The sequence below is a fragment of the Mauremys reevesii genome, linkage group 4 (genome assembly GCF_016161935.1).
Source record: "Mauremys reevesii isolate NIE-2019 linkage group 4, ASM1616193v1, whole genome shotgun sequence".
Lineage (NCBI taxonomy): Eukaryota > Metazoa > Chordata > Testudines > Geoemydidae > Mauremys > Mauremys reevesii.
The window spans coordinates 49517985-49543760 of record NC_052626.1 but is presented as its reverse complement, the minus strand read 5'-3'; the positions used below and the strand labels follow the sequence as shown (position 1 = coordinate 49543760).

Below are 25776 nucleotides of genomic sequence, written 5' to 3'. Positions count from 1 at the left end.
ATCTGTTGCAGCTTCAAGTAACATACTTAACAGCTATATGTCAGTGTTACTCCATGAAGTAAATACATTAATTTTGGGAGACAACTGTCATGTGTATAAAATGTTTGAAGTGCAATAAAGTAACTAATGATTCAGTTAGTAGTAAGCAGTTGTATTAAATGTGTATTTTCTTCAAAAGCAGTTGAACTTCATTTTTTCATTTTGAAAATGTCTTGGTTGTGGGATTTATGTAGCATCCATCACATAATATATCACATAATGATAGGCACAGGGTGGAATTTCTGAAAGTGCCTAAGGCCTAGATGTTCAAAGGTATTTAGGCACCTAACTCCCATTGAGCACAAGTCCTATTAACTTGCAGTCCTTAAGTCCCGTAGGCTTTTTAATATCCACCCACATTCCCTGGCCTGACCAGGCTATCCCTGTGCCATTCAGAATCGCTTTCTCCCCATTGCATCCTGCATGCCACAGATTTTAAATATTCAGTGAACATAAGAACGGCCATACTGGGTCAGACCAAAGGTCCATCTAGCATGTTATACTGTCTTCTGACAGTGGTCAATGCCAGGTGCCCCAGAGGGAATGAATAGAAGTGGTAATCATCAAGTGACACCATCTCTGCCCATCCTGGCTAATAGCTATTGAATACATTTAATTTCATGAATACACTCTAATTAAAAATTAACTACTGTTTGATTAGTAGAGCAAAAGCAAAGGTGACAAACCATTCAAGAAATGCACTACCTTGGAGGTATCCTTGATCATCTGACTTAATTTGCATAAAAATAGGTTTGACAGAACTAAGTATTTGAGTGTTTGAAGCTTTCTTTGTTGGGTGTCAATTGTGTCCACTGCTAATAGCGTTTTTATAACTGCTCATAAAGTATGTCAGTCTAATTAGACATAGACTTAAGCAACTGTCCAATGGGCTGACAAGCCATTGCTTAACCAAGGTGATGTTCTAATAAATATGAAGCAGAATTGTACTTTGTGCAGTTGGAGATACTGGGATGACTTGCAAAAGAGGGCAGCTAAAGGAGTTTTGCAGACTGCTTTCCTAATACAGCTATGCCAACAACTAATTTCATAGTAGCTATGGGTGAAATATAAATTGTTAAAAGAGCATTCTGGTTGCAGAATCAAAGATAGGAAGTGGTGGTATTTAAGATGTGGTCACATAACCGCTTTCCTTTCATCCAGGGTGTGTTTTATCCTCTTCGTACACGATCATAGGCTATTTTTCCCTATACACGCTATTATTAACACTAATTTTAGTGCCCCTCCCCAACCAGGATGGAGTATTGGAGCCTGGAAGTGGTAATTTCATTCTGTTCATGGCTTTCACACTGGTTCCTACCTACACAATCCGTCTTTATTCAACAGGCGCAGGCTCTCCGCTCTATGCTAAGGGCAGGTGCGATTTCTCTTTAGAAAAGCGGGCTCCAGGGTAAGAGCCAGGGCGGCTTACAGCGGGGCAGGTCTCCGCTTAAGGGGGTGAAATAAACAAATCCCCTGTAATGAAATGAACAGAGCCGCGCACGCCAGCGGTGGGGGTTCGGCACCGCCAAGCTCCTTGCCCGGCTCAGCTCCCCGCCTCCACCCGGCCTTTCTGACCAGGGCTCAGGGGCGGGGCCAGGCGGTGAGGGCGGGGCCAGGCGGAGGGCACTGAGTGCGGCGACGCGCCACGTCGCCCGGCTGGTGCGTACGCGGAGGTGGGCGGGGCTGGCCGTGAAGATGGCGGCCGGTATCCGGGAGAAGCAGACAGGTGAGGCGCTCTCCCTTCTAGCCCCTGCCGGGGGCTCGGCCCCTGGCTGTAGCCTTTCCCGTCCGGCGGCGCGAGCAGGGGACTTGCGGCCCCCGGCCGGGCGGCAGCTGTGGCTGTAAGGGGGGGCGTGCAGCGGCCGGCAGCTGTGGCCGTGGCTGGGGGAGCGGGGGATTCACACACCCCTCCCGCGGGCAAAGGGGGGCAGCGCGGGGCCCGTCCCCAGGTCCGGGCATTCATTGTTTGTAGTGGGGCTGTGAAGCCTGGCGGCCCCCCGTGTAACGCTGGCTTGGGGGGGACCTCGCCCAGGGACCCCAGCCACCGCCCCTCTGCTGTCCGCCGCCTCCTCTGTTCCTGTTACCCCAACGCACCACGGAGCTCGGCCCGCCCCTGATCCGCTGTCCCAAGAGTGGCCCCGACTCTGCCGCGGATTGGAGCTCACCTAGCTGGTACTGTTAGCTCCCAGCGAGTCCGGTGGCTGGAAGTGGTTAAGAATGGGTTTTCCTGGACCGTTAATGCGACAGAGGAAGACTATACTGCAGAGACTTTTCTGAAATGTAAATAAAATCGCAATTGTAGAGAGCCAAGAGCACCAAAATCGCCAGGCTTTGGCGTTGCTGTTGCAGACTAAGTAGACTAGTGAATGGATGAGATGGCATAAATTATGGGAAAGAAGGTGGTTGGTAGGTTACGTTTGCTGTCTTCTGGAAACAGTTTCTCTTTGTGACTATATGTGACCGGAGCAGACATAAAATATGGTTTGACATCAAAAGAACACATCTTTCTTACATGAATTTGCTGTTAGGATTAAACAAAAGACATAGGAGGCATATGAGTCCTGGAGAGTCAAGGTGGTAGAAAACATGAGTCTTAAAACTAGGATGAACATTAGAGGGAACTGCTATTGATAATAAGGCTAATTAATCAACCTTTTCTTAGACATTAATGTCTCTGCGATGTGCTGCTTCTACACTTGTGCATTTTCCTTTTTTTCTGGTTTTAATTCATCAACAAGACTTTTTAGTCAATTTTCATTCTGTAACTTCTCAAAACTGAGCAGCAGTAATAACACTGAAGTTTCAATTATCTGTTGTCATTTAACCATATATATAAATGAGGGAAAATCGAATGAGTAATCCATCTTTGTAGAGCCTTGAGCCATCTGTTGGAATGTACTGTTAGAACGGGAAGCATGTTTCATCATAATCCTGTTTGTTTCTTTTCCTTGCTAGTGATTTCACCAAAACCTTGGTTCATCTTTTGGTCATCTCTCATCTTGACAATTGCTTTTCAGGTATCCTTGGTGCCCTGCGAGTTTATTCAACACATTGTTTCTAAAATCATCTTCCTCATTTTCTATGCTAACCATCTCAAACTACTTACTGTAGCCTATACAGGAATTCAAGATCTCCTTCAGTACTTGTTATTCCCTTTCTGTGCCTTAATCTCTTCTCCTGTTTTATCCCTTCAACCAGTACCTACTCTAGTGCAGTCTGATATTCTTTTATTTCCTTAAACTACAAGCAATTCCATCCTTCGATGTTGCTTTATTTAGTTGTCATCTTTGATCCTTTCTGCTGTACAACCTCCTCCTCCTCCTGCTGCATTTCTCCTCATTACTCATTTCAGTCGGTGTCACTAAATTCCACGTTTTCTTCTGCTCTGGACACAATCCATGAATCCTCATTAATTTAATTTATTGTAAAAATCCAGAGCAACTAAAAAAATACAGCAGAGTACAGAGTACACTTTATGAACTTTGACTGATGTAATCTTCATCTCCCAGTATCCTCGCCTACTGTTTCTCAATGTGGTTAGTCTTAATTTAGATTTTAGACTCCTCAGAGAAGTTACCTGTAACTTATTTATAGGGCCCTACTAAATTCAGGTCCATTCTGGTCAATATCACAGCTATAGGATTTGAAAATTAGTCAGTTTCATGTTTTCAGATGTTTACATCTGAAACTTCTTGGTGTTGTGTGCAGGTTCTGCCCCAAAAGGGGGAAGGGGGGAAGGGACATTGCAGAGCTGTTGTAGGGAGAGTCACAGGGTTGCCACTCACTTCTGCGCTGCTTTCAGAGCTGGGATCTGAAGGCAGCACTCCCTGAACTTTCTTCAGCCACAGGAGGTTCCTGGAGGTGGGTCTTATCGCCCCTGTGCTGCTGGGAGCACCTTAGCTGGGGGCTCCTAGCTGATGGCCCTGGCCAGGCTGGGGAGGGACAGGACTTATTCTTCCCCTGCATGGCCACTCACGGGGGGGAGATCAGACCCACCTCTGAGTACCTCCCCCGGCTTCAGGGCGCTCCTAGCAGTACAGGGGAGACTAGACCCTCATCCGGCAACCTCCTGTGGCTGCAGGAAGCTGAGGTAGTAATATTTTATTTAATTTTTATTTTTCTGCCCACATTTTTATGGGGCTCCACCAGAAATGGTGGTAAGAGTGCCTCTGCCCACATAATCTTCAGCATTCTTTTGGTATTGTTAGATTTATTTTAGTATACCCTTGTTGGTATATTAAAATTTGATTTGTTGCTTGAGTCAGAAATTAACCATTTTTCAATACATAAATGTATTTTAATTCTAAACTTCAGTAATTTATGAATATCTTCTTTCCTTTGGCTATCCAATCTTCCATCTTCTAAAATCCACTCACAGTATTTAATTTGCTCACCACCTGTAGAGTGAATTCCAGACAGCATGCTGTGTGAAATATTTCCTTTTTCTTAGTTCTAAATTTACCTGCTATTACTACTTTTTCTTTAAAGGCGCACACATTCCAGTGTGCTCCCACTTTTCAATATGGCAGTGCCCACCATCTGTGAATTACTGTAGTCTGCCTTGATTATCTTAAGAAACTTTTTGGCCCTTATGTTTGGGGTTCTTCCTGCTATATGAAATACTAGAAAGGTAACTTTCCTTGTTAAAAGATGGAAACTTGCTAAGAGATGGGGGAAGCCATAGATCTAATGGACAGAGCTGAGTTGTATTCTGGCAGCTGTTCTAATTAACAACATTCTCATGAGGCTGCAATTTGTCCGACTGATAGGAAGAAGAGATTCTGTCTTCAGGTTTAAAAACTTTTTTCATTCTGTCAGCAATAGTTAGTTGAACTGCATAAGTCAAGAACAATAGATCTCAACATGAATTTAACTCAAAGATTATATGGCTAGTGATGGGATAGTCTCTGAGTTACTACAGAGAATTCTTTTCCAGGTGTCTGGCTGGTCGGTCTTGCCCACATGCTCAGGTTCTAACTGATTGCTATGTTTGGGGTCGGGAAGGAAATTTCCCCCAGGTCAAATTGGCAGAAACCCACCCTGGGTTTTGGGGTGGTTTTTTTTTGCCTTCTTATGCAGCACGGGGGACGGGTCACTTCCAGGTTTAAATTAGTGTAAATGGTGGGTTCTTTGTAAGTGGGAGTCTTTAAATCATGATTTGAGGACTTCAGTAACTCAGCCAGGAGTGGGTGGGTGAGGTTCTATGGCCTGTAATGTGCAGGAGATCATACTAGATGATCATGATGGTCCCTTCTGACCTTAAAGTTTATGGAAAAAAGGAATAAAAATTGTGTTGTCTTGCTTTGGACCTTTGGCAAAAACCAGTACTGAACTAAATTACAAAAGAATCTTTTGTCCTTGGAAACATATTTGGTCTCAAAGGTTATCAATGAAAAAAGTAAAACTAACAATAGTAGTAATAGGATGTTTTTATTGCACTATTTTTCAGTGGCCTTGAAGCGTATGTTGAATTTTAATCTTCCCCCTATTAAAAACAGCACAGGAGAACCTGTATGGAAGGTAAGAGAAACTACTTGACTTATTCTAAAAGACATCCTTATAGCATGTCCAAAATTTAGATTATCAGATTTTAACTAATTGGAGGTAAAAATCTGGCAACTGTTAGGTAAACATCAGACCAAGTGTTTATGGTATATTATAGTAGTAACCTGCTATTTCTGACAATTTGTCGGGCTTTGAGAAAATAAAGTGCCTATAAAATGTTAATCTTTCAATTGGGCTTATGCTTTTTTAATTATTAAAATAGTTTAATTTCTTTACATTTGAAAACAAACTATAGTATTGGTGCAAAAGAGTAGAATTGGGGGTGAGGTAGTAACAAATCATAGGAAGTGTATATGTTTCCTTTAAAAAAGTTTTAATTTTAATTTAGACACTTGGTTGCACATAGTTTGATTACTTTCACCAATTATCTTCTGAAAATTTGTCATGAAAAAGTCACCTTTTTCAGGCCAAGTTTCCAGTGACATACATACAACCTAATTATGATGTGATATATTTGGCCATTGTGCATAGGAAAAACTGAACAACCGTAGCAGACTGTGTAATTCTCTTTAAACAATGCCTAGCCTTTTCTCCTTTGTGTTGTCAATAGTGTGTGTGCTGTTCTTGTACTTAAATTCTTTTACTCTTTAAGGGTTTTTATCCTATGTATTATTCATATCGAGAATTGCATATTCTGGTTGATGGAAAAGATACATGTTTAAAAGTACAGCATCTTTAGGAAGCAATGCCTAACTGAAGTTCTAGGAAAACCTATTATATATTTTAAGTGAGAACCTGAGAAGAAACTAAGTGGAAGAAACTTAGGACCTATTGGGGTCCAGTGACAAAGACTCACTTGTAACATGAGGGCAAGCACTGGCAAAAATTCATAATTAAATAGGTAGAAATAGGAAAGAGGAATTCAGAGGAAGAAACTGAATTTTTGAAGTAGTAAATCTAGGGCAAGCGGAGCCCAAGATTCCTTCATTGCTATTTTTTCAATATGGCATTCTGGAATAATTTTAATTCCCCCCCAAATGATACTTTCCTTCTCTTCTTCCACTCAGGCCTGTACCATCCGTTCTCTTTTTTTCAGGTCAGAGGACTTGACCTTTTTGTGATACTTTTGCACTTCACAATAATTACTTTTCTCGGGGTAGAGCTTCCTGTTTGACTGACATGAAGCACTGATTCTGGCAAGATTTCTCCATCTTTCTTTTTTGCTGCTCATTTGTTCTTATTCTTCTTTATTGTCTCTTAGTAAACAGTAATGATAGGAATGGAAGAACTTACAACATTTAATAAAATTTTCATATTAAGAAATATTTTAACGTTTTCATCCTATGTTTTATAGGTTCTCATTTATGACAGATTTGGCCAAGATATCATCTCTCCTTTGCTGTCAGTGAAAGAGCTGAGAGACATGGGCATCACCTTGCATCTGTGAGTACTTTGTGCATACATTTGTTAGTTATATCTGTTTACTTATACTTCAAACCATGTATCAACAACTCCAGTTGTTTATATTCTGAAAAATCACATACACAGTCTTTTGAATCAGTACACAAAATACAAAGGCGCTTTTAAAAATTTAATTGAAGATTCTGTTCTTACCCCTGCCCAAAATCCAGTAGGAGTATTGTGGCTAAAGGATGGGTAAAGTTATCAAACTAGTCAGAAGAATTTCCTACTCAGTGGAAGATGGAGGGACTCCCTCTCAAATAAATAAATTAAAATAACCCAGTATTCTTCTTCAAGTATTTATCCACCTCGATCCCACTGTGGGTTTGCATGTTCATGAGAGAGGATTTTTTTGTCAAGGGCATGTTGAGGATGTATGTGTATCCTATGTAAAGTGGGCCCAATTACCTCTCAGTTCCTCCTTATCCTTCAGAGAGACAGAACTTAGCAATATCCGCTTGCTACCCTGGAGCTCTCAACTGTTAATTTAGGGTTAGTGTTCATCTAGCAAGTAATTTTTTTTATTTTTGAAATAATTGACCATTGTGTGTGCATGGTGACATTGATGAAATCAAGCTTCATAAGACATAGCAGAATTCTAGAAAATTGGATGTGCAGGAGGTCATACTAAACATTTTATTTTCTGATGTTCATAGTGTTGAGTGAATAGGAAGAGAAGCAACAGTAACTGGAAAGTCAACTCAGTTTTGATTTTCCCTTAGGCTTTTGCATTCTGATCGAGATCCTATTCCAGATGTTCCGGCAGTATATTTTGTAATGCCAACAGAAGAAAATATTGATAGAATGTGCCAGGTAACTACTTTGCACACTTAATGTTTGAAATAGTAGTTCATATCTAATTCATGTGAGTTTATGAATGCACCTTTTCCCAAATTTTAACATACTGCATGTATTAATCTATATTTGCCACAAAAAGGAATTCTCTTATAAAAATATTTCTGTATCCAAACTGTAATTTGTGAAGCTGATGTTTCCCAGAACTTTAAGAAAGAGCAATAGTTGGGAGGGGGAATGTAATTGTGGGAAGAGGGTGATTTGAACATAGGCATCCCTGCTGGTTATGCTCTGTGGTGCAGTCTGTATTTGGGTAGAATAGTAGAGACGTGCATTGTTGAATAGCTTAAGTTTCATTTCCTTGCTTTTGATGTTTTGTGTTAGGTATGTTATGTGTCCAGTGTTGGAATTATTATGTATGAATATTAATACAGGACACCACCAGACATTACCACATAAATTCCTTTAAGTCCAAAGGCCAGATGATAGTTGTGTGATTGCTTTAGATGTGACTAAAAAAAACCCTAAATAATAAGCAGTGTACTACATCCAATACAGTAACATACATCTGTAAGGATTTGATCAATTATACTCACAGATGGACCAGACCAGAGAATAGTCCTTTCATCCTGATTTGTCCTAGCATGATTGGAGTGGTTCTGATAAAGAACCTTCAGATTCATGGCTCTTTATACACTTCAGCTAACTTGCTAGCTTGAGCAAAAACCAGTTTGAAGCAGTTTATCATTGATGCTGTCCTTCCTCCAAAGCCTTCCTTTCTTACCTACTCCCCTTCCTTGCTTACCTGCAGAACAATGGGAATGTGCTTGTTTCTTTTATGACAGTTTTTCTTTGTCTTGTTACTGCAGCCTTTTGTTTTATTAATTACGTTTTGAACCATGCATTCTTCACACATTACATTCTTGTCTTATAACTTCTTATTCTGACCATCTTCCTTTATTTAATGATTAGGGCCTTTTCTTACATACCAGCAAATATATTATTTTCTTCTTTAGTTTCCTAACTATCCCTGCATCTTGCAACCTCAGTTAATATGCAATACAATGTTTTTATGTATCAACACTCCTCTAAGCACACCAGAATAATTTAATTTCAATAACTAGAACACTAGGTAATAAAAATTCTCAGATTTTTAAGAAGTAGCTTCATTTTTAGCTAGATGCTCTTTAGTACCTATTGAGACTAAAAGCTATTCATTTTTGCTTTCAGGATCTTCGAAATCAGCTTTATGAATCTTATTATTTAAATTTTATTTCTGCCATTTCAAGAAGTAAACTGGAAGATATTGCAAATGCTGCCTTAGGGGCTAGTGCAGTAACACAAGTAGCGAAGGTAAGAAATTTCTGAAGGCTATGATGTTAAAGGACCTTCAATTTTTAAAAATGCATTTTTTAATGTTTCACAAAGCATTTAGGATTAAAATAGTAATGAAATATAAATGTTCCTTTCATTTGGGCTGACCTAATGCCATATATCCTTTTAGCTTCATTTTTCTGCTCCCAAAGTGACATACATAACTTGTGATTGCAATCTTTGTTGGAAATAGAGAATGTACAACTGGAATGGACAGACAATCCATGCACAAATAATTTTAAATATAATCTGCTAAATTATAAAAAAGGAGGAAACTTAGAGTAAAGATTGATGTGCAGCAGACATATCAAAGTTGTATATTTCTGAATAACTCTTCATATTTCAGATCACATTATTCACTTTTTCTCCTTATTTTTATAGCTTACAATTGGGGAGAGAGGAGCAGTTACCAAATTTTTAATTCAACTCAAATAAGAACTACTAGTTAAACTTCAATAGCCACATCCTCAGTTTGTGTAAATTGGTATATCTACATTGGCTTCAGTGCTCAAACATCTGTTTCCTCCCTTTTATGCATTACCTAGATATTTGTATTTTTCTGAACATAGGAATAAACAAAGTGTTATACAGCAAACTCATGATAAGTTTAGGGTTATTTATTTATGAAATTATTTCATCATTTTCTGAAGATGAACATCTTTCAGTGCAGCCAGATTGAGTGCTAAGCACCTCAACAAAAGGAAAAGCCAAATTTTATAGCTTTTATTAGTAGATTAGTGCCCTAGAAACATTTTAATATTTGTTTATTCTTAATAGTTCTGAACAGCACCCTCTAAGATATTTCAGCTGTAGTTGTATCTTATTCAGTTTCTTTATTTGAATGTCCGGCCTTATAAATTATGCTGTAGTTGTTATAGATAGAAATCTGGTATTGTTCAGTTTCAGATTAAAGCTGTAACAAGTCATGAATGTACGTTTAAGACAAGACAGCTTCACACTTTATTATTAGCATCTTGTAATTGTCATAATTAAGGCTAAGATTTTTTCATGGATATTTTTAGTAAAAGTCAGGGACAGATCACGGGCAATAATGAAAAATTCACAGAAGCCTGTGACCTGTCCCTGACTTTTACTAAAAATATCTGTAACAAAATGGGGAGCCTGGGCAGCTGCGCGTGGCTGGGAGCTTCAAGGGCCCCCACCACCTGTGGGGGCTCGGAGCTCCAGGGTCCCCCTCTGCTGGGGGCTTTGAGCTGCAGTGGCCCACAGCTGTGGGGGTTCCCCCTGCTGCCAGCAGCAGCCAGGAGCTCTGGGACCCCCCTCAGCCGCCCAGGGTGGCTGGGAGTGGCGGGGGGGTCAGTGGCAGGGGATCCTGCAGCTCCCATCCGGCATTGGCTCAAATCATGGAGGTCTTTGGAAGTCATGGATTCCGTGGATTCCATGACTAAATTGCAGCCTTAGTCATAAGAACTGCCATTCTGGGTCAGACCAATGGTCCATCTAGCCCAGTATCTGGTCTCCGATAGTCACCGGTATCTGAACTTCAGAGGAGTGTACAGAACAGAGCAGTTGGAGTGCTCCACCTCTGTCTTCCCCTCCTTGCTTGTCAAAGATTTAGGGTCATCCCAAGCATTGGGTTGCATCCCTGACCATCTTGGCTAATAGCCATTGGTGGAACTAAACTCCATGAAGCTATCTAATTCTTTTTTGTCCCTTCATTTGTAGGTCTTTGATCAGTATCTCAATTTCATTACTTTGGAAGATGATATGTTTGTATTGTGTAATCAAAATAAGGAGCTCATCTCTTATCGTGGTAGGTAAAATTTCATTTGTATAACATTTGTTACCATTGAATAGCTAAATTTAAGCTTACTCTGAAATCAAAAAAATATCTAAGGGCTGGTCCACACTAAGAAGCGGGGTCGAACTAGGGTACGCAAATTCAGCTACGTGAATAGCGTAGCTGAATTCGAAGTACCCTAGTTCGAACTACTCACCCGTCCAGACGCCGCGGAATCGAAGTCCACGGCTCCAAGGTCAACTCCGCCACCGCCGTTTGCAGTGGTGGAGTACCGGAGTGGACCGCGGCGCTTTCGGAGTTGGAACTATCGCGTCCACATTAGACGCGATAGTTTGAACTCCGAGAAGTTGAACTCACCGCGTCGACCCGGCTGGTAAGTGTAGACTAGCCCTAATAATCTTAAATGAGTTCTGTCCTGTAACTGAGGATTTCTAGTTTAGCAGATAAATAAATCTAAAATCTTTATCTGATATAAGGCCAAAAGAGATCTCTATGATCAGTTAATCTGACTTCACAAGAATTAACTAGAAGTGGGATTCAAAACTATTCAGATACATGTTAATAGGATGTTAAATCCAGCAAGCTCCTTCTGTGCTGAGCCCTGTCGTGTCCTTTCTCCCCTCTATTTCCACTCCTGCCGCTCTGTGGAAATGGGGTAAAGGACCGGGGTGAGGAGGGAGCAGCTCCAAGGCAGAGGGCAGGAGAGGGAGGGACAGCTGAACTGCCTGGCAACTGATAGCCTGCTGGGCAGCTGCCGTGCAGGGAACTTTAGGGGAGCTGATAGAGGGGTTGTCCATCCCCCTGGTTCCAAGCCTCCAACAGGCTGCTCTTCCTGCAAGCAGTGGACAAAGCCAGGTGGCTGCCAAACAACGTTATAAGGGAGCATTGCACAACTTTAAATAAGCACGTTCTCTAATTGATCAGCAACGAAACAATGTTAATTGGGACGACTTTAAGTGAGGAGTTACTATATATGTTTTTTTAGCGGCAGAAGATTACTGTCTTAAATTTAGACATTTTTTAAGAATATTTAACATTTCTAAAAAATAAAAATAAAAAAAAAATTTAAATTAATACTCCAAATAGAAAAATCTACTACGGAGGTTTTCTGTATAGGTTTGTACATACTCTCACAGGGCTTATTTACACATGCACATCTGCTAAGCGATCTGCTAAGGTGTCTGGAAGATCAGAGAGAGGATAGTTTTCTAATTATGACAGGAGTCCTTTGGGTCGTCTAAGCAATGACCAGTCATTACATACTTTTCCCTTATCAACTTGTTAGAATGGGTCCACCCAATCTTTTGCTTAATTTCTAAACAAATACATTTTTCAGATTCAAATGCTGTAATATTCTGTAGATTTCTATTAAGATATTATGAACACAGAGCAGAGGTTCCCAAACTTGGTTCGTGGCTTGTTCAGGTTAAGCCCCTGGCGGACTTCGAGACTCTTTTGTTACCTGAGCATCCGCAGGTCTGGCCGCTCGCAGCTCCCAGTGGCTGTGGTTTGCCATTTCCGGCCAATGGGAGCTGCAGGAAGCGGCATGGGCCAGGCCACCACATCCCGCAGCTCCCATTGGCCGGGAACAGCGAATCGCGGCCACTGGGAGCTGCAAGCAGCCATACCTGCAGACACTCAGGTAAACAAAGCGTCTCACGGCACACCAGGGGCTTTCCCTTAACAAGCCACGAACCAAGTTTGGGAACTCCTGAAATAGAGTAAACTAACTTCACAATCTTTTCCTGCCCCACCAAAAAAGGGAAAAGAAAATGTACACATAACCAGCTTAGGTTTGTTGTGCCAAATGATGATTGTTACCACAGTGTCCTAAATAAACAGAAGTTGGTAGCCAGGCTTGTCTAATAGACTGTTTATATTAGAAGCAGAAATATTAGTTAAAGATAAAATGTATTACTGCTACAGTAGAGCAGCTATAGGGAAGGTTTGTGTGTGTGTATCTCCCTATCTATATTATAAAATACTTTGGAATTACCCCTGGATTAGAAAATTGGCATGCAGATTGTCATTGATAGCAAAATGTTTTTTAAACCATTAGTGGAGCAATTATTATATATGTTAGAGACAATTGAGTCTGGAACTTTCTTAATATATAAAATAACATATTGTAATATTTGTACAGATACAGAATTTGTATTCTGTAGATAGCACAGTGTCTCCCACCTTGAGAAACTGGTTTCCAAGTGGACGTTAGTCCAAAATCACCACACACATTGTCTTGATTCTCTGTCTCCGCCCATAGCTATGTAGTAATAGGGTCAAGTCAGGGTTGACATGTATTGTAAGAGAAGAGGAGGAAGATTGCACAACATTGGTTTTGATCTAATCAGTAAAATGAATTTCTTCGTTTTTCCATTATTCGTGTCTTTAAAAAATTAATTGGGACCAGGAGCATTAAGTGGGGCCTTCATCACAGCTTTCTTACTTGGTCACTTCTTCAGTGTTGATGACTAAGAGTCTCTGTTCAGCTCCTGTAGGAGATTTCCTCACTGAGGGTGTTGTGTATTGTAGAGATTGCTTTAGACTGTAACTCCACTTTTTTTTTTCTTTATTTTACAATGTTTTAGCCATTAACAGACCAGATATAACGGACACTGAAATGGAGGCCATTATGGACACTGTGGTTGACAGTCTCTTCTGCTTTTTTGTTACACTTGGTAAGTTTACAAGTTCCAGTATATTTCTCAGTGCGCTGTTCCTTCTAAGAGATCTGCATTTTCAATTAGATATTGTAAGTCTCTAAACTTCCACATATGCAGCCTGAGAGAGGAAGTAGGGTCAATGCAAGACTCCTGGATTCTGTTTGATATGAAAGCTTTGGCCAATCACTCAACCTGTGTGTTGCTCTGAAAACACTGTTGAACACGCAGTAATTCCCACCTCATATAAGAGCGGAGTCTTAGGGCTAGTCTACACTTACCAGCCGGGTCGACACGGTGAGTTCGACTTCTCGGAGTTCGAACTATCGCGTCTAATCTGGACGCGATAGTTCGATCTCCGGAAGCGCTGCGGTCGACTCCGGTACTCCACCACTGCAAAAGGCGGTGGCAGAGTCGACCTTGGAGCCGCGGACTTCGATTCCGCGGCGTCTGGACGGGTGAGTAGTTCGAACTAGGGTACTTCGAATTCAGCTACGCTATTCACGTAGCTGAACTTGCGTACCCTAGTTCAACCCCCGCCCTTAGTGTAGACCTGCCCTTAGTGTCTGAAAAATTTTGTTTTGAGATTCTTGGATGAAAGGTGCTATAGGAAAGGAAATGCAAGGTGCCAGTTTAATATTTTTCACTGAAACTGGATATTCTTTGAACTCAATTTCATAATTCACAACAACCTTTACCTTATTATTTTAGCCATTTCCTACACAGTGTTTGCAATTGTGAAGGTTATAGAAGAGGCTTTCCTAGTCTACTGTAGATTTTTTAAAACTATTTCTAAACCTCTGTTTGTCATAGTCATGACATCTGTGACACAAAGGTGGGCTTTTCAAAAGTGCTTATTGTTGGCATAAATCTGCTCCTGTTTAAGTCATCGGTAAAAATGCCCCTGCTTCAGTGCTTCGTGCTGGAAACTGCTTAATTAGGAACAGAACTGGGCGAATGCTGAACAATTTTGAAATTCCCACCCTTAATATTTTTCATAAAAGTTCATGGTCAGTAGCACCATAAGTAGCTTGGTCATGGAGTGTTTTTAATTTGATGAAAATATTAGTTAAATATTTTAAATAATTCATATTGTAAAATAAAGGATATGTTGTTCCATGACGTCTCCTTTTCATATGATAAAATTACTGTCATTTTTTGCCATGACAAACAACCAATCTTGATGACAACTAACAAAATAAAATCTCTTATTCTGAGATTTTGAGAGATTGGCAGGGTTTTTTCTGATTAACAGAAGTTTTGTTAAATAGCATACAAGATATTATCAATATTTGTCATTAATGGCTGGATAACTGTCAAAGAAATTATTGAAAGGTGTACATGTCCATTTTAATAGCAACTCAGTGAGTAAAATTTAACATGCTTAAAATTATAAACATTGAAGTGCTAAATTGACAGCTTTCAAATTTACTTCCCTTTTCACTGCCTAAAATTGTAACTTCTTGGGGAGGAGAGTTTAGCATCCCCCAGGGCGCTCAGAAATTTGAAGGATTTTTTGAACCTGTTGAATGCCTTAGTTTCTGTGGCAAGAAGTAAAGTGTATCTACAAAGCCCCTTGAATCTTCAGCATTTCAACTTACATGCATTTAAAACTTCACTATATGATAGGTGAAGCCTGAAATTCCAATGGAAATTTTTTTTTAATAAATAAATATTCCCCTGCAGTGAGTTGCACCCCAGATCTTGCGGTATTGTGGTAATGGAAGAGACCCTGACTATCAAAAGCAAAAATAACTAAGCAAATTTAATCTATTTAATCTACACAATTAACTCAAAAACATTAATTGCAATTAATTGCACTGTTACACAATAGAATACCAATAGAAGTTTATTATATTTTTGGATGTTTTTCTACATTTTCAAATATGTTGATTTCAATTACAACATAGAATACGAAGTGTATAGTGCTCACTTTCTATTATTATTTTTATTACAAATATTTACACTGTAAAATGATAAAGATACAGTATTTATCAATTCACCTCATACAAGTAATGTAGTGCAGTCTCTTTATCATGAAAGTGCAACTTAAAAATGTAGATTTTGTTTTGTTATGTAACTTTTGTTTTTTGAGTGCAATGTAAAACTTCCGAGCCTACAAGTCCACTCAATCCTACTTGTTCAGCCAATCACTAAAACAGACAAGTTTGTTTACATTTACAGGAGATAATGCGTCTGGCTTCTTATTTACAATCTCACCTGAAAGTGAGAACAGCCATTCATATGGCACTTTTGTAGCCGCCATTGCAAGGTATTTAAGTGCCAGATATGCTAAACATTCGTATGCTCCTCCGTGCTTCGGCCACCATTCCAGAAGACATGCTCCTATGCTGATGACGCTTGTTAAAAAAATGTGTTAATTAAATTTGTGACTGAACTCCTTGGGGGAGAATTGTATGTCTCCTGCTCTGTTTTACCCACATTCTGCCATATATTTCATGTTATAGCAATCTCGGATGGTAACCCAGCATATGTTGTTCGTTTTAAGAACACTTTCACTGCAGATTTGACAAAACTCAAAGAAGGTACCAATGTGAGATTTCTAAAGATAGCTGCAGCACTCGACCCAAGGTTTAAGAATCTGAGAGGGATGAGGTGTGGAGCATGTTTTCAGAAGTCTTAAAAGAGCAACACTCCAGTGCGGAAACTACAGAACTGAACCACCAAAAAAGAAAATCAACCTTCTGTTGGTGGCATCTGACTCAGATGATGAAAATGAATATGTATCGGTCTGCACTGCTTTGGATCACTGTTGAGCAGAACCCATCATCGGCATGGACGCATGTCCTCTGGAAAGGTGGTTGAAGCATGAAGGGGCATATGAATCTTTAATGCATCTGGCATGTAAATATCTTGCAACGCTGACTACAACAGTGCCATGCAAACACTTATTGTCACTTTCAGATGACATTGTAAACAAGAAGTGGGCAGCATTATCTCCTGCAAATGTAAACAAACTTGTTTGTCTGAGCGATTGGCTGAACAAGAAGTAGGACTGAGTAGACTTGTAGGCTCTAAAGTTATACAATGTTTTATTTTTGAGTGCAGTTATATTTGTACATAATTCTACATTTGTAAATTCAACTTTTATGTTAGAGATTGCACTACATTATTTGTATTAGATGAATTGAAAAATACCATTTCTTTTGTTTTTTACTGTGCAAAAATTTGTAATAAAAAATAATATAAAGTGAACACTGTACACTTTGTATTCTGTGTAGTAATTGAAATCAATATATTTGAAAATGTATAAAACATCCAAAAACATTTATATAAATGGTATTCTATTATTCTTTAACAGTGCGATTAATCACGAGATTAATTTTTTTAATCGCTTGACAGCCCTACTTTTAGTACCCACATGTGGAATAGGTAAGAGAACTGGTTTTTTTAAATATTTTAACTGGAAATCCCTGTAACTCTCAATGTACTGCTAATATATATTTATAACATGATTTTAAGTATTTATCATTCTTACTGTGTTTTTATAATACTTTGTTTAAATGTATTGATATAAACCAGGGGTAGGCAACCTATGGCACATGTGCCGAAGACGGTACACGAGCTGATTTTCAGTGGCACTCACACTGTCCAGGTCCTGGCCACCAGTCGAAGGGGCTCTGCATTTTAATTTAATTTTAAATGAAACTTCTTAAACATTTTAAAAACCTTATTTTCTTTACATACAACAAATAGTTTAGTTATATATTATAGACTTATAGAAAGACACCTTCTAAAAACGTTAAAATATATTACTGGCATGCAAAACCTTAAATTAAGGTTGCTGACACTTGATATAAACCATTTTTTGTGATCTCGTAGAAAATGACTGCTAGAGCCATACTTTATATACAGCTTAGACAGCGTGTTTTGAAAATTTGGCACCCCAAATCAGTTGCTTTAAAAATAAAAACCACAGCTTTGCAGTATAATTATTTATGACCTGAAAATTATAATGTATCTTTTAATAGGAGCTATTCCTATAATCAGATGCTCAAGAGGAACTGCAGCAGAAATGGTGGCAGTGGTAAGAGTTTTAAACAATAAATTGTGTTTCAAATAAATCTCCTAATAGCATTTTATTTTTATTTTTTACAATCCTGAACATTTAACATCAAAGAGGAAAACTGAAAGAAAATGTCCAAGTTCTCGTTCCTGACATTGCTTCTACAGAGCCACATTGTAGAAGTTGTGTGACTAGTCACACAAACACAGAATCTTTTGAAAGCAGGCTCTGATGGGTGGAGGAGCACATTTCTCTCCAGCCCAAAAGGTCCCTCATCTTCTCCTTTTCCACTAGACATAGCACCCTAGGAACATATTCCTGCCTGCAGTGTCAGATGGTAGTTAGACTTGTGTAAAATGTTTGTGTAAATAACTGAAGTCATACTTTTTAATTAATGGTTATAGTTTTTTATGTGCTTGTTTGGATCTCCGGATCCCATCAGAATTTGTGCAGTGATCATAGGGTGAAGTATTTTGGTGTATGTAAATTGGGAATGAGCTAATAGTAAGCAAAGGTAATTGGAGAATGAGTACAGTAGCTGATTGCTTTGTTAATAAATGGTTAGAGAAAGCATACTTCACCTACTGCAATATTGCTTAGTAATGGAAAAGATTTGTTCCTTTAAGCTGATATAACTTTAATTTCAGCTATAATTATCCTTATCTAAATATGCCTTTTATGACCTAATTAGACACATTATTATAAATAATGTTAAAATTCTGTAGGTAAAATATTTTATCTGCATTTGGCTTATGAAAAGTCTATGGAGAATAAATGACTAAAACAGCCTTTCAAAATCCAGCTAAGACAGGGCAATAGGAATCTTTCCCATGTGAATGGAAATAATAGCAACTTCAACCTTAAAATATGACTGACCCAAATGTGCCAACGCAGCAAATGCTGGCATAGTGAGAGCTGTTGTGGTATGCTGTCAGACCTATAGGATTCACTCTTCCTTAGTTTGACAACAGTGAGTGATGAAGCAGCTGCAGTGACCTATGCTGAATTCTTTTGGCTTCCCATACCCTGCACGTATACAGAAAATGAATGGATCTTTTAGACTCTCTTTTCCTTTGGCCAGACCTTTTCCCTCATTACTTCCTTGACAGCTGAAGCTACCTCTGCAAGCCTGCTCCTGGAGCTGGCCCCAGGTATTTGATGCCTCACTGCGGCAGTCTTCCCCTCAGGTCTACAAATGGGAACCTAGGTTACTTGGCTGTTTTATATCTGTCTCCTCCTTTAAAAACAAACAAAAAAATCAACGGAGGTAGGGAGGGAGAAAGGGAGAGATCTAAATAACTCTCAAAATGACAAAGGGAGTGTTGTAGAACTTCTGACTCCAGCTTGGAGACTGCCGGAAAGACTTTAAAACAAAACAGAACACTGTTGTTTTTAGTTACTTAGTCGATAGCACATCTGAAATGTTTCACAAGACTACAGCTGCAATTTTTTACCTCTTTAATGACATCAGATTAGAGATGCGATTTTTTTTTTATAGAATATAAAATTACATGGAAATTGAACTTGTTTTGTTTGCAAGATCCTAGAGAGGGTGATAGTAGATCCTTATATTCAGTCTGCTTAACATTTTCCATTATAAAATATTCTTGTGATCTTATCAAAGAAAAGGTCTTGCACCTCTGTTATTTACAGCAGCAGACCTTTGATATTTGGCAAGGGGAAACAACTCTCAGACTAGAGAAGTGCCTCTTCTTTGTCCTATGTGTTCCATTCAGCTGTTGCTGAGAGAGAAACTTTAAGATCATCATTTCCCTTCTCACTTCCAAGCCTTAGGAAAATTTTTGGCAGAATGCCAAAACAATAACAATGTAAACAAAATAGCAGAGTGTAGTGGGAACACCTGCCATTTGAAAGCTGGGAAATGCCATATTTACAGTTATCCGTGCAAACTTAATTCTTCCCCTTGTGCATATACATTATGGTAGTCTTTAATTACATAATCAAATTTTTTCCACAGGACCTTTGCCTTATTCAGTGCACAAGTTGGACGTAAAGGAGGCAGAATTCAGTTTGCATGAGTAACCATAAATCCAGCATTGTCTATCTTTCAAGTGCCTGACTTTGAAACCTGCATGACTCTCTTCACTTTTTTTTAATCTAACTAATATGTGCTTAGAGAGAGACTCCACTAAAGATGGACTTAGATTGTCTGGAAAATCAGGAATTTGCCCAGAACTGTCATGGTAGCAATATGGCAAGTAAGAGAAACTGTGTCCAAAGTAAGTTGGTGTGACTTAAGCAGTAGCATAAGTATTAGAAAAACTAAAATTTGGAAAATTGTTGTCTTGACATCAGCAAAAGTTCATCTGTCTTAAACTTTGTCCATTGTACAAACTGGTTGAGAGAATTGCTAACCTCACCGGTGTGTAAAAAGATGCTTTACATTTTTTAGAAACTAGATAAGAAACTCCGAGAGAACCTAAGAGATGCCAGAAACAGTCTTTTCACAGGTGACACGCTTGGGGCTGGACAATTCAGGTAGTGTGCTACAGTTATTTTGCATTATCTTTATATATTTATTGTAGTAACACTAAAAGGCCACATTTGGCTTGGGACTCTTGAGCTAGACATTGTACAGATACATGCAAAGACATGGTTCATGCCTGAGAGTAACTTGCTTTTATGAAGTCTTCATAAATGTTAGTTCATATTAATAGAACAAAAACCCCATCAGATTAAACACTATGGATAGACAGAATGTAGCCCTCAGATCCTGAGCTAAAAATTTTCATGTAATTAAAGAAGACAAACATTTATTCAGCTGTAGACCCAGGAAGATCTACTGCAAAAATATCTACTACAGTAACTCCCAACTTAACATCCTCTTGCTTAACATTGTTTCAATCTTACGTCCCTGCTCAGTTACAGAACTTGCTCCATTTAAAGTGGTGCAATGCTTCGCTGTAACATCATTTGGCTGCCTGATTTGTCCACAGCTGGCAGCCCCCCATCATCTCCCCTATGCGCACCCCCCCACACACACACAGAGCCTGCCGGCAGACCCCGTGGATCAGCGCCTTCTCCCCCTCCTGCCTGCCTGCAGCAATCAGTTGGCTTATGGCATTCAGGGAAGAGGGGGAAGGAATGAGAACTCAGCGCGCAAGCTTGCTCCCCCTCCCTCCCCTGCCTCCTGAATGCTGCTAACCAGCTGATTGCCGCAGGCAGGAGGGAGGGGGGAGCCTGCGTGCTGAGTCCTCTCTTCTCCCCTCTCCCTCCTGCCTCCTGAATGCTGCAAGCCAGCTGATTGCTATGGGAAGGGAGAAGGAGCGAGGATGCGGCATGTGGAGTAAAGGGGAGGGGAGAGAAGAGGCAGGTTAAGGGAGGGGGTGGGCCAAGGATTGAGCCTCCCCACCCCTGGTGCTTGCAGAGTAGGGGAAGCTGCCACTGCTGCTGCGCAACGTGCTTCTTCTAGCCTACAACACCTTCAGCCTCCTTGCCTCCCTCATTGTCTCCAGTGCCAGTGGGCTGTGCCTGTGTGGGGTCAGGCGGGGGCACCTCCCAACTGTAGTACTGTATTGTATGGCAAAAAAAAATTTCCCCGGAATCTGACTCCCCTCCCCCATTTACATTCATTCTTATGGGGAAATTGGATTTGCTTTACATTGTTTCACTTAAAGTCGCATATTTCAGGAACATAACTACAATGTTAAGTGAGGAGTTACTGTATATCAACTTACAGAATGAGAATGAGTGGCGTGTTGCTTTCAGAAATATTCATAACCTTACTTTTATTTAGTCAGTAATAAAAAAGGCAGACTAAGTCTCCCAGAGAGTCCTGCCATTGGTCTTGGTTATTTCAGCCTCACAGACCAACAGCAAGTCCTTCCCAGCTGATCCTAATTGCCACAAGGCAGGTATGGAGCGAAATGGTCTCTCTAATATCCCAGTCCAGGATTATTAAAGGCTTTAAAGATCATTACCAACAACTTGAATTTACGTTCTTTGGAGGTGGGAAGGAGGGGATTTAGCAGCTACTGTTCTCTTCCACTACTCTTGATCTACCCCTGTGGGACTGTGAGGATGACCACTTTCCATGTCTGTTTATCTTTATGCCCTGGGACTGTGTGGTGAGGCTGCTTCTGTTTGGTGCCTTCATACTGTATGTATCATTGGCCTGGTGACACACAGTATCTTGCATTGCCTTTCACAGACATAAGACACCTCTTACTAACAGAACAATAACTGTCTTTCAGTTTTAAGAGTGGTAGCTGTTAGTCTGTATCAGCAAAAACAACGAGGAGTCCTTGTGGCACCGTAGAGACTAACAAATGTATTTGGGTATAAGTTTTTGTGGGCTAAAACTTTCAGTTAGGTACTCTTATTGCTTGTAGTGGCACACTGCTCTGGGTCCACTGGTCTATTTCAACCTGTCGGCCCTGGCTCCTCATTCTCTGGTCCCTAATAAAGCAGTTGTATTAACTGCTTTTGTTTAATTATGGTTGTCACACCACTTACATTGTTGACAAGGATTGTGAGTTACTGATATATTAATCTAGTCACAGTACACACACTGTAGCTTTTTATGTGCTGAGAAACAATGATATGATATATGTTGGGGATAAGCTGGAGTGCATTGTGATATAGGTTATACCCTTGCAGAAGCCTGTTCACTTGTATGTGGTTTGCAAATCCACTATACTCTGGCTTATACAGCACACGCATTTGTGCAGGATCTGGCCGTTCATTTTAACATGGGGGAAATATTCATAAATGAGATGGGAAAAGGGTAAACAGTGACATGGCAGAGTTTGTAGCTTAGTCTTCAGACACTTGGAGAGTAATGAAACAATAGCATTTGGGTTCAGTGAAAAGGAGACAGGATAAAACTTTCAAAAAGTGCTGAAGTCCCCTTTTCAGCAATAGGAAGAAATGCCCTTTTAGGAGTTTAAATCTCACTGATTTTCAATAAGATTTAGGCTCATAATCTACTTAGGCCCTTTTGAAAATTTTACTCACAGAGGAGCTGAGTATCAGCATGTTGATGACAATGCAAGCCATAAGCTCTTTGTGGCGTCACATACAAATCAGACAGGAGAGGTGGCATGATGGACCGCCCTAGAGAGTGACTGCAGATGTGAGGTTCCTTTTGGGGTGTGGGACACAAGCAGTGATCTAGTACTACTACTAGAATCTTTTTCAGACGAACCAAACCCTCTCAAGCTATTTCATCCATCCACCTCGCCACTTTCCGTGGACGAGTCAATAGTTTCAAAAGCTGTTGACAAATCTAATATAATCATTCTGAATATTAATGTAACTTTCAGTCTTTTTTTTTTTATATTGTTGATTTCTTGGTCTCAATCTTATCTTTGTGAATTTTCTCAGTTAATTATGTCCTAAGCCTAACTCCCTAAAGTTGTAAATTCAGCATGGTAGTACATACAATTTGCAGGATAATATTTAAAGCAATGATACTTAGGCTCCCGAGTCGTAAGTGGCTCTTTAATGTGTTTCCTGCGGCTCTTTGCAGCACGTGATATTAAAACACTGTATGATTTCATTATTAACCAGTCTAAATTATTAACCAATCAGGATGCTTTTACTGTTGTTTAAATATGAATATATAGTACCATAGTAAATGAAACAATGAATTCACAATTCTGTTGCTCTTTTGGGTAATGTTGGTTGCTAATTTGCCTCCTGAACCACTGAGGTCTGAGTATCATTGATTTTAAAGAAATTGGCAGTACAGAAAAACGCCAAAGAATATATGATATTTCTGAAGAGACTGAGAGACTCTTCCAAATATGTATAAAGAGTTACTGACAAAATGTCTTTTTATTTACAGTTTCCAAAGGCCTTTGTTAGTCCTTGTTGACAGAAACATAGATTTAGCAACTCCTCTACACCATACTTGGACATACCAGGCATTAGTGCATGATGTACTGGTAAGAGAATAAACTTCATTTTTACTATTGAGAGTACAGTTGCATTCTCAGTTTACTCTTAAATTTAGTAACAGTGTCACTCCTTAATCAAAACCTTATTTTATATATTGAGTTTATTTGGAAGCTATTTCATCTAAAACAAATCTAGAAGGTTTATTGTGAAGGGTTGGGAGTTTTGACATTGCAGTACCTTTTTAAAACGTTTACTATTTAAAATGTTGCTGTAGTTATTAAGATACTGGTAATTCAGTTATGCAGGGCTGTTTTTCAGAAGTTTGTAACCTATACTTTTTCTGTAAATTTTATTTCTCATAATGCAAAAATTTGTCTTAAATTAGATCTAAGTTTTGTCACTAATTTTCATTTTTGTCATTTTGTAAGATAAGGCTTGAGATTTGTTCTGCAGCTATCCTATACAAATCTTGTGTTCTTTCATTCCCCATCTACAAAGACAAATGCTTATGACACTAAATTGTCATGAGAGGAGGTTGCTGTTAGCTTGATTTTTGGATGTTTTATGAAATGTACAGATTATAATGGTTGAATTTTATCCTGAAATGTAAATATTTTGTATTGTTTTAATAAGCTTTAAAACAGCTCTTGGTATCAGTTTGAGTTTTTAGAGATTTACTTTGCCATTCTTCTCCACAAGATGGTGTAAATGTTCTATATAGAGAAATACCAGCTGGTAAATGAACTTGCTGAGAGAACTTTCATAAATATTTATTTTGTTTTGGAAGTCGCATGGAGCTTAGAACATTTACATTTTCCAGAGCTGATTTTATAAAACAACTTGCAATTAAAGGCTTTTAAAATTATTTTTATTTTTTTATACGGAGTTCTATAAACTTCTGGCTGACCTAATAGGTCTTAGAGCGCCATTGTTAATGGAGAAAATGATATACAACCTAATTCCTAATTCAGCTGCATGTTATATTGGAAATTTATTTGAATGGAAGGAAATCTTATTACTTAACTGAGAAATGTATTTATACGTATGTATAAATAAATTTATAAATGAGTGTGTGTGTGTATGTATATAAAAAAAAACCCTACAAAAACCTAATATAAAAAATATGCTAATAAATTTTTATTTAATTGCAAAGTAAAAAGCAGGAGGGATATTAGTTCACTTTAACATACATTAATAGGTCACGTGAAATTCATTTTAATATAACTTCTCTGAGTTAGTGTTTTGTATTTGTTGCTGAGGTTGTGATATACATCCACAGTCTGTAGTTCAGGGGTCGGCAACCTTTCAGAAGTGGTATGCCAAATCTTCGTTTATTCACTCTAATTTAAGGTTTCATGTGCCAGTAATACATTTTAACATTTTTAGGTCTCTTTCTATAAGTCTATAATATATAAATAAACTATTGTTGTATGTAAAGTAAATAAGGCTTTTAAAATGTTTAAGAAGCTTCATTTAAAATTAAATTAAAATGCAGAACCCGCCAGACCAGTGGCCAAGACCTGGGCAGTGTGAGTGTCACTGAAAATCAGCTCGCGTGCCGCCTTCGGCACCCGTGCCATAGGTTGCCTACCCCTGCTGTAGTTCATGCTAAAATTGCAATATACATGCCTATGTGCCTGGTTACTATGAGTTATGTACTGGCACATAGAGTTGTCTGAAAATTGTTGCGTCACTGAGGTGAAATTTTTTTAGTCTCTGAAAATCTTGTGGGTTTTTATAGAATTCTACTGTGCACGGCAAATTGTGCATGTGATATGTATGTTGCACTTACACTTTTCAGCTGATGGAAAGTCACTGCCTTTTTGAGACTGAAGGATTGTTTATAAACGTCAACATTTTTTTGAATGTGCGTGTTTTGTTCTTAAAATGTCTAGTTCAACCTGTTAGCAAAGTTTGTATCACGAGCCTACACCCCTTGGAAACACGAGTGATCTCTAGTTTTGTATCCAGGGGAAAAGTTTAATTTCAAAACCAGGCTCACTGTCCAGTTGAAAAAAAAAAAAATCATGCCAGGCTCTTCACAGAATGAGCACAACATTTTATGAAATGGCTTGAATGACTTTGTTGACAGAGCTCTAAATTGTAACAGGAAAATAGTTACCAAGGTGATGATTACATAAATTGTACTTTCACGTAAATCAGTTTTCATTTGGCTCTCAACTACAGGAGCCTAGGGAATGGGATGGCGATCTAAAGGCCAGCGTAACCACAAATTTCTCTGCTTTGCCTGTTTAGGCAATAATGATACTGTTGCTACAAATAAACAGACT

General features: G+C 39.1%; 1 protein-coding gene across 5 annotated transcripts in view; it reads left to right on the top strand.

Moving 5' to 3' along the window:
• The first annotated feature begins 1666 nt into the window (after nucleotides 1-1666).
• The window catches only part of SCFD1 (sec1 family domain containing 1), a 133756-nt gene continuing 109646 nt past the window's right edge, over nucleotides 1667-25776 (top strand). For 2 of the 5 annotated variants that reach the window (XR_005597882.1, XM_039536364.1), the window contains exons 1-10: nucleotides 1667-1765; nucleotides 5489-5559; nucleotides 6899-6987; nucleotides 7728-7818; nucleotides 9031-9153; nucleotides 10861-10948; nucleotides 13525-13614; nucleotides 17589-17644; nucleotides 20037-20122; nucleotides 23433-23532. Coding sequence is in view for 4 of the 5 variants with exons in the window: in XM_039536364.1 (XP_039392298.1) it covers nucleotides 1735-1765; nucleotides 5489-5559; nucleotides 6899-6987; nucleotides 7728-7818; nucleotides 9031-9153; nucleotides 10861-10948; nucleotides 13525-13614; nucleotides 17589-17644; nucleotides 20037-20122; nucleotides 23433-23532 (825 nt within the window). In the remaining variant the exon portion in view is untranslated. The other 3 variants (XM_039536361.1, XM_039536363.1, XM_039536362.1) reach the window with 3 other exon arrangements.